This window comes from Hordeum vulgare, chromosome 2H, assembly GCF_904849725.1.
Source record: "Hordeum vulgare subsp. vulgare chromosome 2H, MorexV3_pseudomolecules_assembly, whole genome shotgun sequence".
NCBI lineage: Eukaryota > Viridiplantae > Streptophyta > Magnoliopsida > Poales > Poaceae > Hordeum > Hordeum vulgare.
The window spans coordinates 222,835,108-222,849,851 of record NC_058519.1 but is presented as its reverse complement, the minus strand read 5'-3'; the positions used below and the strand labels follow the sequence as shown (position 1 = coordinate 222,849,851).

At 46.4% G+C, this 14,744-nt stretch overlaps 1 protein-coding gene across 1 annotated transcript; it reads right to left on the bottom strand.

Annotated features, from left to right (window-relative positions):
* Positions 1-5,756: 5,756 nt before the first annotated feature.
* LOC123425930 (lon protease-like) lies at positions 5,757-6,913 on the bottom strand. Its single transcript, XM_045109695.1, has one exon. The coding sequence runs from the start codon at positions 6,861-6,863 to the stop codon at positions 6,003-6,005; it is 861 nt and encodes a 286-aa protein (XP_044965630.1). The 5' UTR covers positions 6,864-6,913; the 3' UTR covers positions 5,757-6,002.
* Between the last annotated feature and the right edge of the window lie 7,831 nt (positions 6,914-14,744).

Genomic DNA, 14,744 nt, shown 5'->3' with positions numbered 1-14,744 from the left:
GACACCACTCACCCCATCATCGTTGCCACAGAAGCCTCGTGCCAACACTGCCGACTTTCACTGGTATCGCTCGCCAACATCCAGCTCCTAAAACGAATCCCCAGAAAGGAATTCGACACCAAGGCGCCATTATCGTCCGATCAAACCAGATCAAGGGTTTTCCCTAAAGATACAATGATCAAGTGGTGCTAATCAAGCATCTGTGGATCACAACTGGTTCCTTGAGCAACCACCGGAGCGGATCTGCAGTACATTCGTTGTGGAAGAAGATACTAAGCCTCAAATTGCTAGGAAAGATAAAAAAATCATCTAGAGATGTCTACATAACGCAATACCATGCTTCAGTGTATTAGCAAACCATCACATTGGTACTGTCTCTCAATGCCCAATTTGCAAGGGAGATGCGGAGGATGTCAGTCACGCTTTGTTTAAGTGTAGCAGAGCCTGTGCAGTGTGGGCAGCTCTTGGGATTGCACATGAAATAACGGAGGCAAGTATTGTTGATCGGCTCAGTGTTGCAGTCCTCGACTTCATTTTATGCGACCCCTTGTTTCGGAGGCCTTACTCTGGTCCGATTGAGATGTCGGATTTGGTTGCTGCAACTTGTTGGTATTTGTGGTGGCAGAGAATACAATTTGTGCGAGGCGAAGAGCTAGCTTCACCAGCGAGAACTTCAATGGCTATCCATGCGTTAACTTTGAATTTTGTGCGTGCAACATGAAAGCAAAAGAGCAAACCAAGATTGAATAGATGGTCAGTCACTTTGTTAGAATACTCACAATTAGGAGTGACATAGAGCACTAACCACTACTAGAAAAAGGCTTATCCCCAATATCACTATTAGTGGGGCACCATGATATATAGCAGTGGCGCACCAGAATCAGATGCGCCATTGCTATGTTTTTACTAATGGCGCACCACATTAGCAGTGCACCATTGCTATTTTTTGGTCCATTCCCCACCCCCCACCAGACATAGCAATGGCGCACCACACCTAGGTGCGTCATTGTTATGCTACATAGTAGTGGCGCACGTAGGCGTGATGCGCCATTGCTATTTTTTGATCCATCCCCCCCCACCAGACATAGCAATGGCGCACCATACCTAGGTGCGCCACTGCTATGCCTCATAGTAGTGGCGCACCTAGGCGTGGTGCATCATTACTAACGTCACACACACCCTCTTGGATCGCCTTTTATGTTTTTAAAAAAAGAAAAGAAAATGATAAAAGATTCAAAAAAAATCAAAAAAGTAGATGCCCATGTGTTATGTTTTCTACTCCCTCCGTTCCTAAATATAAGATCTTTTAGAGATTCCACTATGGACTATATACGGATGTATATAGACATATTTTAGAGTGTACATTCACTCATTTTGCTCCGTATATAGTCTATAGTGAAATCTCTAAAAGGTCTTATATTTAGGAACGGAGGGAGTAGTTGTTAGGAAAATTAACAAACATGAATTTTAAATATTTTTGCAATGTTTCGGTAAAATAGCCGTAACTTTTGCATACGACCTCCGATGAAAAAGTTTTTTATATGAAAAATCATCTACTCAAAAAGTTACATCCAAATTCAACGGGGGTGACCCCGGGGAAGATTTTTAGAATCCCCAAAAAGATAACAGAAAAAAGTTATGATGCTTTTAAGATCTGGAGGCAAAAAAATTCAAAAAAATGAAAATAATAAATACATAGTAATCGCGCACCACGCCTAGGTGCGCCACTATTATGTAGCATTGCAATGGCGCACCATTGCAAGGTGCGCCACTATTATGTAGCATTGCAATGGCGCACCATTGCAAGGTGCGCCACTACTATTTTCCCGCCTTCACAATTCAAAAAAATAGCAATGGCGCACCAGTGCAAGGTGTGCCACTGCTAAGTTGGGCTAAAAGGACCGAGCAGCCACTTACACCTTCATTCTTCTCCTCCTCTCCTCCACTCCATCTCCTCCTCTCCTCCTGTCCTCCACTCCATCTCCTCCTCTCCGGCGACCTCCTCCTCCTCACGGTGCTCCTTCTCCGGTGAACTCCTCCTCACGGTACTCCTCCTCTGGCGACCTCCTCCTCGGTGCTCCTTCTCCGGTGACCTCCTCCTCACGGTGCTCCTCCTCCGACGACCTCCTCCTCCCTCCTATCCTCCTCACGGTGCTCCTCCTCCGGCGACCTCCTCCTCCATCCTCTCCTCCTCACGGTGCTCCTCCTTCCTCTCCTGCTCACGGTCCTCCTTCTCCTCTCCGGCGACCTCCCTCCTCCTCCTCCTCCCTCCTCTCCAGCGACCTCCTCCTCTACTTCCGGCCACATGTGGAGCTCCCCCGACACAAAGAACGTACCAGATCCAGATCGAGAAGGATATTTGAAAAAAAAATCAAGCAACAAAAAAGATCAAAAAACAAGCCAAAAAAATGAGCTAGATCTAGATCCAGATCCAAATTCAAAATTCAAAAATATCAATGGCGCACGGTGGGGGTTAGACGGTGCGCCACTACTATTCTCCCGCCTTCTAAATTCAAAAAAAAAATCAAAAAAAAATTACCAGTGGCGCACCAGAGGTGCGCCATTGCTATTTGTTACTAGTAATGGCACACTACAAGGTGCGCCACTGTTACCTGCAATACTAATGGCGCATCAGAGGTGCGCCATTAGTATTTGTTACTAGTGGCGTGGTAATAATGGCGCATCAGAGGTGCGCCATTAGTATTTGTTACTACTGGCGTGGTGATAATGGCGCACTTATAGTGCGCCATTAATAGCAAAAAGTGGTGCGCCACTAATAGTCTTTTTTCTAGTAGTGAACATACATATGTTACTAGTATAATTTATTACCTTCAGAGTGGATAGTAACATAGGGCTAGTAACATTGAGCCTTTCATTTATTAGCTTATAGACTCATCTTGCCTTGGTATGCGTTATGTTACTCATAGTACGAGTAACTAGCTAAGTTACTTAATTTCTCTTTCTTCTTATTAATTAGTTGCCACATCATTTTTTTCCTTAGCTAACATCTATGTTAATCTATGTTATTCCCATTGTGGGTAGTAGTCTCATGCCAAGGGATCTTAAATGTTGATGCTTCCTTCCAAGAAGGCAATAACTCAAGTGGTTGTGGAGCGGTGCTTCAGGACAATAGCGAAAGATTCATTGCAGCGGCCACTGCCAACCTAGGCCCTGTTTGGATCCTAGGGTTAGAGTTAGAGTGGGTTAGATTTGAGCCATCTAACCCTCGAAGATCCAAACAGGTGGGTTAGAGTTAGTTAGATGCATCTAACCCACCCAAAAACTCTAACCCATCCAAGAGATGCTTTTTTGGGTTAGAGTAGGTGGGGTCTAGGAAAAAAGAGAGATCCAAAATAGCCAAATGATTGAAAAAAGCATTTATTGTCAATCTAACCCTCCCATCCAAACACCTTTAGAGTTAGAGTTAGTTTAGGTTAGTTCAAGGGTTAGAATCTAACTCTAACTCTAACCAGGTTAGAGTATCCAAACAGGGCCCTAGTGCAGGTCACAGATGTAGTCTCGACTGAAGCAATATCACTTCACTTCAACTTCACTTCACGAAGGACTAAAACTAGTGCATAATCTTGACATCATCGACGTTTTGTTGACGATGGATAATATTGTTGTGGTGGATTCCATCCGGATAATATTGTTGTGGTGGATTCCATCTGCTCAAATGAAGGTCACCCTATGAGGGCAGGCCCGATTGTTGATGAATGTAGGGCTTTACTTTGAAGGTAGTAACTTTGGAGCGTTGCAATCGAGAACCAAATAATGTGGCTCATAAGAGCATCTTCAACAATCTGTATGTTCAATCGTTGGTATAAGTGTCCACATCAATAACCAACAACACACCATACAAGCTCTTTAATAGAGTATATATTAATCGTATGTAAAATAACTAAGCGGGTCCACAAACATGGAAGAAATAACCATGCTTGCCTCGGAGCTTGTGCGTGAACCGTTGCTTCAAGTTCATACGATTTCATTCTCTCTCTTCTTTTATTATGCGTCATGTCATGAAAATCATCTATGTAGCAATTTTTCCAACGATCATCATACAACCATTGAACATGCCCTAAGCTAGCTAGTTGGGGCCTTGCAAACCCTCCATCCACCCCATATTTTATTGTAAAGTTCTTAGCAGACACGATGTAAGTTTTATTGAGTAATAAAGCTAGTCTTCAAGGCCTTCCCCTAAAAATAAAAAATCAAGCAACTGTACAAGTCGTGTTACATCTGTTGATTTCTGTTAGTCGATACTAATAGCTTACCACCTTTTCCATGTGGTTACGTGTGCCCCTGCTTCTGAGAAAGTACTAATATTCGGCAATTTGGATAAACCAAGTTAATTCCCAACAATTGCTAACAAAGAACAAGTACCTCCCATAGAAATTTGGCAACCTTAAACCGGAGATCTCACACATGTGTTATTCGTGAAATGCTTATGGATTATGATGAAACAGATTTTGCAAATCGTTCAACAAATACAATGTTCACAAATGCATCAAAGCTACTGGTACACAGGACATAAGATGAAGCAAATCCAGCAAAATTATATATCTGAATAAATTACTACAAATTATGCATCTGCAGAACTACTGGATCCACACATACACAATCGTTCATAAGATTGGAATTCAAAAAGTCATGTTTATATTACTAGAAAAACTCGCAGAAAACTACTGGTACAAAGGACATAACATTAAGCAAATCCAGCAGAATTGTATATGTTTCGACTGTTCAACTACAACTGATAAATATGAATTATGAACAGCCACCACAATAGGATCAGGATGCTACTCTAGACCAAACTGAACCAGAACAGGCGATGCAATCTTTAAACGGCTTCCTCTATGTGGCTAGTCCAATGGAAAAATCATTAACACGCAAAAAACATCTGTAGCCTGAAGAGTACCTTCTTTCAAAATGAAAATGCAGAAAACATCTGTACAGAGATTCAACATCTGCAGCCAGTAGATACACTCTCACTTGATGGCAGGAAAGAGTGCTGCATTTTCACCTGGATGCAAAGAGTGTTGCTATGCTACCATCATCATGGCATCCGAATTTGAATCACCTTTTATTGGACGATATTTCTAGAAAAACGGAACGTGGGAGAAAACAAGTCACCTGTTACGGGATCATACACTAAAAAAACATAGGAGATATAATGACTCCCTCTTTTCATAATTCTTGTTGTGCGTTTAGTTCAAATTAGTATGGAACGAAGAGAGTATTAAACAGATGGATGCATATATGTAAGGTCACACAGACACAATTGACGATGAATAAACCTGCTAAAGCATCGTACATCACATAATTACTCCATTCTTACTCCGTTCACTTTTATAAGTCATTTCAGACAACTGAAATTGAGCTGTTTTGCACGCTGTCTGAAATGTCTACAACGCCTTATAAAAGTGAACAGATGGAGTAGCTTTCTATTGGAACTACTCCCTCCGTTCCTAATATAAGTCTTTCTAGAGGTATAAGTTTTTCTAGAGGTTCTACTAGGTGACTACATGCGGATGTATATAGACATACTTTAGAATGCAGATTCACTCATTTTGCTTTGTATGTAGTTCCTTAGTGAAATTTCTTAAAAGACTTATATTTAGGAACGGAGGGAGTATTTCATTGCATAACTGAAACTAAAATTATATGGTAAGCCAATCATGTCAGACAACATAATTCCAATTGAGAAATGGCAGTCTACACTCGAGAGAGCTGACCAATGAGTAAATACCGTCCTATTTCACACTGAATGCATCGCTTTCATTGAGCAAAATGCTTATCATTACCATGGATCATCATCATAGCTCCGCATTTTTCTTTGAGTTAATACACATGAATTATACGTACAATTTTACACGCTAAACTACCACATTGAAATAATAAAGCCTACCCGTGCAATTATAAGGAAAGTGGGAAAAAGGGAGGTTTAGTCCTTATCGGCGAGCGAGATGGGACAGAGGCCAGAGGCGAAAGGGGGGGATGCTTCACCCCGACGACGGTGACGAGGGGAAGACGTCCTTGACAGCAGACGCGGCGGTGAGGTAGTTGAGAGTGTTGCGGAGCGTGTCCCGCTCCCGTCGCAGGCGCGCGGCGGTGTCCTCAAGCTCGAGCAGCGCCTGCTGCTCCCTGGGCGCGCCCTCGAAGGTGTTGCCCACGTAGAAGGAGAATGGGGTGGGGAAGAGCCCCCGGCGCAGGTCCCCGACCTCCTTCTCGGGCTTGCCGTTGAGGCGGTTGGCGATGCGTATGACGTCGCGCATGAGCGCCTCGACCTCGACGGCGAGCGCCTCGGCATCCTCCCCGGGGGCCGGCGTCTCCGCGGGCGGGCGGTCCTCGAGCCACTGCACGGCGGCGACGAGGTAAGGCTTGTTGCGGACGATGCGGGCGACGCGGAAGCGCTCCTGGCCCTTGCAGATGAGGAAGAAGCGGTCGTCGGCGAGGCGCTCGTGCTTGACGACCTCCCCGACGCAGCCGACGTCGGACGCGCCGTCGGAGCCGGCGAAGACGATGCCGAAGCGGAGGTCGGTGTCGAGCACGGTGTGCATCATGATACGGTAGCGGAACTCGAAGATGTGCAGCGCATGGGTCGCGTCCGGGAAGAGAACGAGCGGGAGAGGGAACAGAGGGAGCTCCACAAGGCCATCGTCGGGCTCGGACGGGTACTGGTCGGGCGACGGCGATGGCGACGACCCAGGCCCTGACGCGGCGAGGAGGCGGCCTCGGCGGCGGTGGCCGGAGGCGTGGAGGCGGGGCGTTGTGCGGAATGCATGGGCAGGGGAGGCGGCGAGGTGGAGGTGGAGGTGGGGGTGGGGGCGCGGGGAGGGGAGGATTTGGGGGAGGAGAGCCATTGGGGAGTGGAGGGATCTTTTCCCCACGGTGGTGAGGAGGGGAACGTGTGGATACGGGGAGGTGATTTTTCAGAGGTTTTCTTGTTATGGGGAAGAAGGGTGGGGTCTACGGGCAGAGACAGGGTTAATATGAGTCGGGTGCGGTGGGGTGATGGCGTGGAGCAGACCACGTGCAGGCTTATCCGCCTGGAGCAGCTCGCGCTCGATGTGGGACACCGCTTTTCATTTTTTATTTTTTATTTTATGAAATGCAATTTTTAGGGCTTTTCCCCACGGTCGTGAGATTCTTCCTACCGGCCAGGCCCATCTAAGGGGCATTCTGCGTTTTAGTTTCAGAAGTAGCTTCCCGAAACCATTAATTAAGGAGTAAACGTGATCCGCACGCGCTGAACACTGATTGAACATGCAACATTTTTTCGTCTAAAATGTTGCTATTTTTCCTACATTTGTTCAGTAAAAAAACTGCATATATGTTTGGTTACAACTTCAGTTCACCGGATTTTTCGTTACAATCGATGTTTTTTACTTTTGCTACAGCCGTGTTAATTTTTGCTATGACCGACATCATTTTTTGCTGTAATTGTTCACTAAAAAGTTGCATACACGTTTACGTAGATATTTGTTACAACCGGCGTTTGACTTTTGCTACCACGCATCATTATCTTCGTTTTTTTGCTATGATCACGTAGATATTTTTTGTTCTATAAATTTTGTTTTTTGTCGCAACCGTCAAAAAAATTGTTGCATCGCGTCGAATTTTTGCTACATCGGGAAAAAAAATTGCATGAAGATCCAACGGTGCGGACACGCGGGGGTTCATGGATCGTGCGGCCCGCGCGCGGCCGGCCGAAAGTTTCGACCGGCGCAGAGCACTGTCCATTTTTAAAGATTATTTTTTTTTATAGGTTGTGATAAATGACACATTAAATGTGTGTCATTTGTTGTAACATGGAATTTTTTTTCAAAAATCCTTATTTTGAAAATATTTTATCTTGTAAACCGTGCATAGAAATCTTTAAAACTATATCTCATGTTGATAGATTTTGACGAACTTTTTATTTAATGAAAAAAACAAAACCTAAGAGACCGTGCCTCTCGTGATAGAAAAAATAGTAAACATATTTATTTTTTTCTTTTCCGAGAGGCACGACTGTGCCTCTCACGAAGGTAAAATCGTGCATCTCGCAAAAAAATGCGTTTTCCGCTTTTTGAGACGTACGGGTCTGCCTTTCACAAAGGCAAAATTGTATCTCTCACAGAAATAAAACCATGCCTCTCGCAGGAAAATAATAATCAAAAATCATGTTTTTCCCCTTTTTGAGAGGCACGGAAGGTAAAATCGTGCCTCTCGCGGAAACAAAAACGTGCCTCATGTAAAAGCAAAAACCGTGTCTCTTACAAAAAAAAGTATTTTTTCGTGCATTTATTTTTTTATCATAAAAACTAAAAAAGACCGATGAAAACCGAAACACAAAATATCAGAAAAAAACAAATCTAAAAAGCAGAAAACGCGTGAGGAAAAAAATCAGAGGAAGTGCTCAGAGCGCGGCATGTGGTGACGGCTGAGAACATGCCAAGTGACATCGCATGGAAGTATTCGCTGGGATGCTTCTGAAGGAACGCTCGATAACTAATTACTCTCGAAGCTTCCTTCCGGCCCACATGAAATACACGCTAGGTCCCCTATTCGGGAGGTCCTATATAATGCTCTTTGCATCAAGCTAATGCTGTTTCGCACAAAACCTTTACTTGGCGGGCTTTCTAGGATGTTTTCTGTTTCTGCTGTTTCGCGAGCAAGCAAACGAGAACTCAGTGTTTGTGTTTGATTCCTTCTGTTTCTTTTTTTATATTTATTTCTTTTTTTCCTTTCAAATTTCAATGTTTTATTTTTAAAAAAATATGTTCCTGTTCAAAAATTCTTCATAAGTTTATGAAAAAAATCTTGTTTTTGAAAAACCAAATTTCAAAAAATGACATATTTTCAGAAACTGTTCATAAATTTAAAGATGTTCTGGATTTTTTTTAAAAAGTCCTTTCTTTTTCCAAAATTATTGTCAATGCTTTTGTTAACAAAATTCACAAAATTTAAGAAAATGTTCTGACTTTCAAAAAATGTTCCTGTTTTCAGAAATTGTTATTAAATTGTAAAAAATGTTGGTGTTTTTATTTTTCCAGAGATTCAAAAAGATATCTCAAAAAATAATAAAGCAAGAAACAATGGAAAAATGTGAAAATAAGCACATTTTCTGAAAAATGTAAACAATTTAAACAGGAATTTTTTTTGAAATCCTAGTCATTATTTGAAATTTTCGAAAAAAATGGAAGAAAAAACTCTTGAAGATTTTTTACAAAATGAGAACATTTTCCGAAATTCCCTAACAGTTTTTGGGAAATGCGAACATTATTTGAATTGTTCCACAATTTTTGCAAACATGAACATTTTTTTGAAGAACAAACATTTTTATGTTTCCAAAGAATGTTCGGAACATGAATTTTGCAAAATAAACTAAAATATACTTGAAAAGAGATAAAGAAAATTGTGAACATTTTTTGAAGCGGGAACATTTTTTTAAACTCCTAAAAAATATAAACATCAGCATTGTAACAATTTTCCTGACGGAGACCTTCTTAACTGCAACCTTAAGAAAGGGAGCTCTTATTCATGGTAGAGTCTTGGGAGTGGTATTCGGTCTTTCAAGCGAGGGCATATTTGGAGAGTTGGTGATGGATCGCAAATTAATATCTCGAATGAACCTTGGATACCAACCAGCCCTACACGCAAGGTAATGACACCAAGAGGTAATATTGTGATCACAAAAGTTTCTGAGCTTATTGATACACATAATAGAGTGTGGGATGAACACTTGATATCGAAGTTGTTTTGGCCTATGAATGTGCAACACATATTAAATATCCCATTGGCTTTGGAATGATGGATGATTTTGTATCATGACAATTTAATAGGGGTGGCAATTTTTCGGTTAGATCGGCATACCATGAAGAATGGAAGCATCAAAACAGACGAAAGTTGAGGATGACTAACTCTATACAAGCCTCAAGTACTAGTCCAGTTTGACGTATCATTTGAAAATTGCGTGTGCCCGCAAAAATTAAAATACATGTATGGAGATCATTGCTTGGAGCTATCCCCTGCAATAGAGTCTTCGCAAATAGACATGTCATCACGAGCTCTTAATGTCCCCTTTGCACTTTGGATTGTGAAAACATTAGACATGCCATGTTCCTGTGTCCTCGAGTACAATAGAATTGAAGGATCTTGGGGCTTCAAGCTGTGGTACATGAGGTATGTTCAATGGAGAGGGAAGGTGGCTCAGTGTTGGCTGATCTGTTACTGTCAACGAATACTACCATGTCCCATGTGACCAACGTGGAATGCAATGATCTTGTGGCCACTGCAGTATGGTATATATGGTGGGAAAGGCACCGCTACACTCATGGTGAGCATGTCTATGAATCAAGCAGGTCACCACAAGCAATATCAGCTCTCCTAAAAACTTTTCCAAGGCAAAATAGAAGCAAGCAAAACTGAAGAGACATGGATGGATTAAGCCACCTGATGGGGTCATAGTCCTAGGGTAGGGTCATAGGCCTGTCCTACAGGTCCTATCCAAGGCCTACCCCACGCAAGAGACAGGACCTTAAGTATGCCCGACTGTATTAAGGTGCCCCCATCATCCAGTCGGTAACGGGCCCAGAACCATCCAGTCGGAGACTAAGACTCGGAGGACACCGGACCTACCGACTGGATACATTCGGTGCGTCGTAACCTCCCTGGAGGGAAACTGCCGTACGTTTCCAGGTGCACTAACTAGCATTTATAGCATACGTTACCTGTAACGCATGCATTCAATCGCCACTACTCCACCCTTGAATCAGAACCGTTGTGGAGGGCAGCGCACTCTATATAAGCCACCCTCCCCCACTGGTAAAAGGGTTAGAAAAACATTGTACTCCATATTACACTCGGTAACAAGCTCCAAGAGCACTGAGACGTAGGGCTATTACCTCCACCGTAGAGGGGCCTGAACTCATACAACCTCGCCGTAGCTAGGACTCTGCCCATCTCATTCGTACCCTACACATCTACTGTCAGGCTTATACCCACGACAGTTGGCGCCCACCGTGGGGCAGGCGTCTAAGCGACTTCCGACGAGTTTGCGACTACTTCCTTTCGTCATGTCGTCCGGTGGAGTTTCGAGCATGGGTCACCAGATCCTCTTCGGTGCTCTCTCCTTCGTCGTCGACGATTCGGCGTGGCTTCGGGAGGCACCCCTTGACATCAAGGCGCTTCCCCGTTGCGGGGCCACGCACTTCCATGCCGGCGCTCGCGGCGTTCTTCTTCTCCAACAATCGGCTCCATTTCCGGGTTACACCCTCGTCACTCGCCGCAGTAAGCGGTCTCGCAGTCCGCGTCTCCAACGTTGGGTGCAGCATGCCAGAGCGTGCCAGATCGCGTCCTCTTAGGTGATAGTTTTGGAGTCTATTGTAGTCGCCCCACGCTCCCAGTGCTCGGACTCGGTTCCGACTGAGCTTCCTACCGAGTACGTGGGTCGTGGGCCTGCAGCAGAAGTACACATGGCCAACTCCCATGAAGACCCTCGTCAAGCCGACCGAGGTGAAGTTGGCGAAGCATCCGGTGCACGTCGTCCACCTCGTCGTTCTGCAAGTCGACACACTCGGCGGAGCAACGTGGAGGTGTTCCGCACACCTCTCCTCAACCTGGCCGCGGCTGCCCAGATTGCCGATTCCCTCCAGCCGACTGATTCAGAGGCAGGAAGGGGAATCGAACAAATCCGAGCCCTGTTGCGCACGGCGCAGCAGCAGAATTCGGCAGTCTCCCAGTCACACAATCGGATCCACAATAGTTCCGTCCATGCAAACACGCATAGATCGGTTCACAGCCCTGGATCTCATCAGTATCGTCGTCGCTCACGCACCCCTCCGCGGGGTGGGCCCTACGGGTCCCGGCATCATGATGATCGGCATTCAGTCGGCGACACTTACGACCCAAGACCCGACGCAAGGGGCCGAATCGCTCAGCGAAGAGTCGACAGGGGTCGAGCCCACCACGATGGCCGCGATATGGACCATCCGAGTGGAAGCAGGGCCATCGGATCTGGCCCCGAGTGTTTTAGTCGAGCCATCCGCTCGGCTGATATCCCGCCCAACTTCCGATTGGCTGCGGGAATCGGTAAATTCTCAGGAGAGTCCAAGCCCGAAACATGGCTAGACGACTACCGAGTGGCGGTCCAGATCGGAGGAGGAGACGACCATGTCGCTATGAAGCACCTCCCTCTGATGCTCGACGGTTCGGCCCGAGCTTGGCTGAACCAGTTGGCCCCCTCAAGAATTTACAGTTGGGCAGATCTAGCCCGAGTGTTCATCAGAACCTTCGAAGGAACGTGCAAGCGCCCTGCAGGTCTTGTGGAGCTTCAGCACTGTGTCCAGAAGCAGAATGAGCCCTTGCGCGACTTCATCCAGCGATGGACGACTCTTTACCACACGGTGGAGAACGTCACCGAGCATCAAGCAGTCTGTGCCTTCAAGGCAGGCGTGCGGTACAGGGAGCTGTACTTGAAGTTTGGTCGAACCGGCGACATTTCCATGAGCAAGATGATGGAGATAGCAACTCGCTATGCAAATGGCGAAGAAGAGAACCGCATCCGGAGCGGTAAACACAAGACAGTCGGCGATGCCGACGGAGGTAACACTCGGAAGCAGAAACCGAAGGTTCCGCCCACACCGCAAGCAGAAGCTGCAGCTGTAACCAGCGCCAAATTCAAGGGCAAAGGGAAAGCACAGTTCACCCCCAAGAAAAAGCCTTTCAACAATCCCATCCTGGACCAGCCTTGTCCAATCCATACGAAGATGGATGAGGAAGGTAACCCCATATACGCAAAGCACACCACTCGGCAGTGCCGTCTCCTGATCCAGGGGTTCAGCGAAGGGCAGCCGAGTGAGCAGAATCCTGAACAGTATGAGGAGGACAAGGAGGATCCGTTCCCCCAAGTCCATGCAACCCTCATGATCTTCGCTGACGTCGAAAGCAAGAGTCGACTGAAGCTAGTGAACAGAGAAGTCAACATGACCGTTCCGACTGCCCCCAAGTTTCTCAAATGGTCTCAGACTGCGATTACCTTCGATCAGTCGGATCACCCAACACATGTCCCCACCCCAGGAAGGCAGGCTCTGGTCGTCGACCCGGTGGTGGAAGGAGTCCGACTGCGCAAAGTCCTAATGGACCGCGGCAGCGGGTTGAATATTATGTATGCCGACACTCTCAAGGGGATGGGCATTCCGATGTCCAGACTCAGCGAGAGCAATATGCAGTTCCACGGAGTCGTCCCAGGGCGGAAGGCCAAATCACTCGGCCAGATCGCATTGGAGGTCATCTTCGGCTCCGACAAGAACTTTCGCAAGGAGAAGCTCACGTTTGAGGTGGTGGACTTCCAGAGCGCTTACCATGCAATTCTGGGCCGCCCGGCATATGTGAGTTTCATGGCACGACCGTGTTATGTGTACTTGAAGTTGAAAATGCCCGGTCCAAAAGGCGTTATCACCATCACCGGCAACCGCCAGCGAGCCGAAGAGTGTCTGCAAGAGGGGTCGAGGATCGCCGACCAGCAGATGGCTGTACTCGAGCTCGAAGAGTACAAGAAGACAGTCGACCCCGCCGACTTAATGCGCTCAAAGAAGCCAGCTTCTGAGTCCGCGTTCCAGTCGGCGGGAGAGACTAAGAAGGTCAGCATCCACCCGACGGACGAGTCTGCCGCCCTGACGAACATCTCCACCATCCTGGATCCCAAATAGGAAGCCGAGCTCACCCAATTCCTCCGTGAGAACTGGGACATCTTCGCATGGAAGCCATCTGACATGCCGGGTGTACCTAGGGAGTTGGCTGAGCACCGACTGCATGTGGATCCAGCTGCTCGGCCCGTCCGAGAGCGCCTGCGTCGGTCCGCCGCGCACAAAAGAAAGGCAATCGGAGAAGAGGTGGCTAAGTTGCTAGCTGTCAGATTCATTCGCGAGGTTCACCACTCCAAGTGGCTCGCCAATGTAGTCATGGTGCCCAAGAAGGACAAGTCACTCCGAATGTGCATTGACTTCAAGCACCTCAATAAGGTCTGCCCGAAAGACCATTTTCCGCTCCCCCGCATAGATCAAATTGTCGATTCGACTGCGGGGTGCGAGCGTTTATCATTTCTTGATGCCTACTCGGGTTATCATCAGATCCGTCTGTATGGTCCCGATGAGTTGAAAACAGCTTTCATCACCCCGTTTGGGTGCTTCTGCTACATCACCATGCCTTTCGGTCTGAAGAATGCAGGAGCTACCTTTATGCGCATGATCCAAAAATGTCTCCTCGACCAGATCGGTCGCAATGTGGAGGCATACATGGATGATATCGTAGTCAAGTCCCGCAAAGGTTCCGACCTGCTGACTGACTTGGCAGAAACATTCGCCAACCTTCGTAGGTACGATATCAAGCTAAATCCTGCCAGGTGTTCATTCGGTGTTCCCAGCGGAAAGTTACTCGGTTTCTTCGTTTCCGAACGAGGGATCGATGTTAACCCCGAAAAGATCGGGACCATCGTCCGAATGGAGAGGCCGGTCAGGATACACGATGTTCAACGACTCACATGTTGTTTAGCAGCTTTGAGCAGGTTCATCAGTCGACTCGGCGAAAAAGCACTTCCTCTGTACCGACTCATGAAGAAATCAGATACCTTCGAGTGGACAGACGAAGCCCAAGTCGCGTTCGACGACCTCAAAGTCCTACTTTCCACCCAGCCGGTTCTTACTGCTCCGCTCAGTAAAGAGCCCCTTCTTCTGTATATCGCGGCTACAAATCAAGTCGTT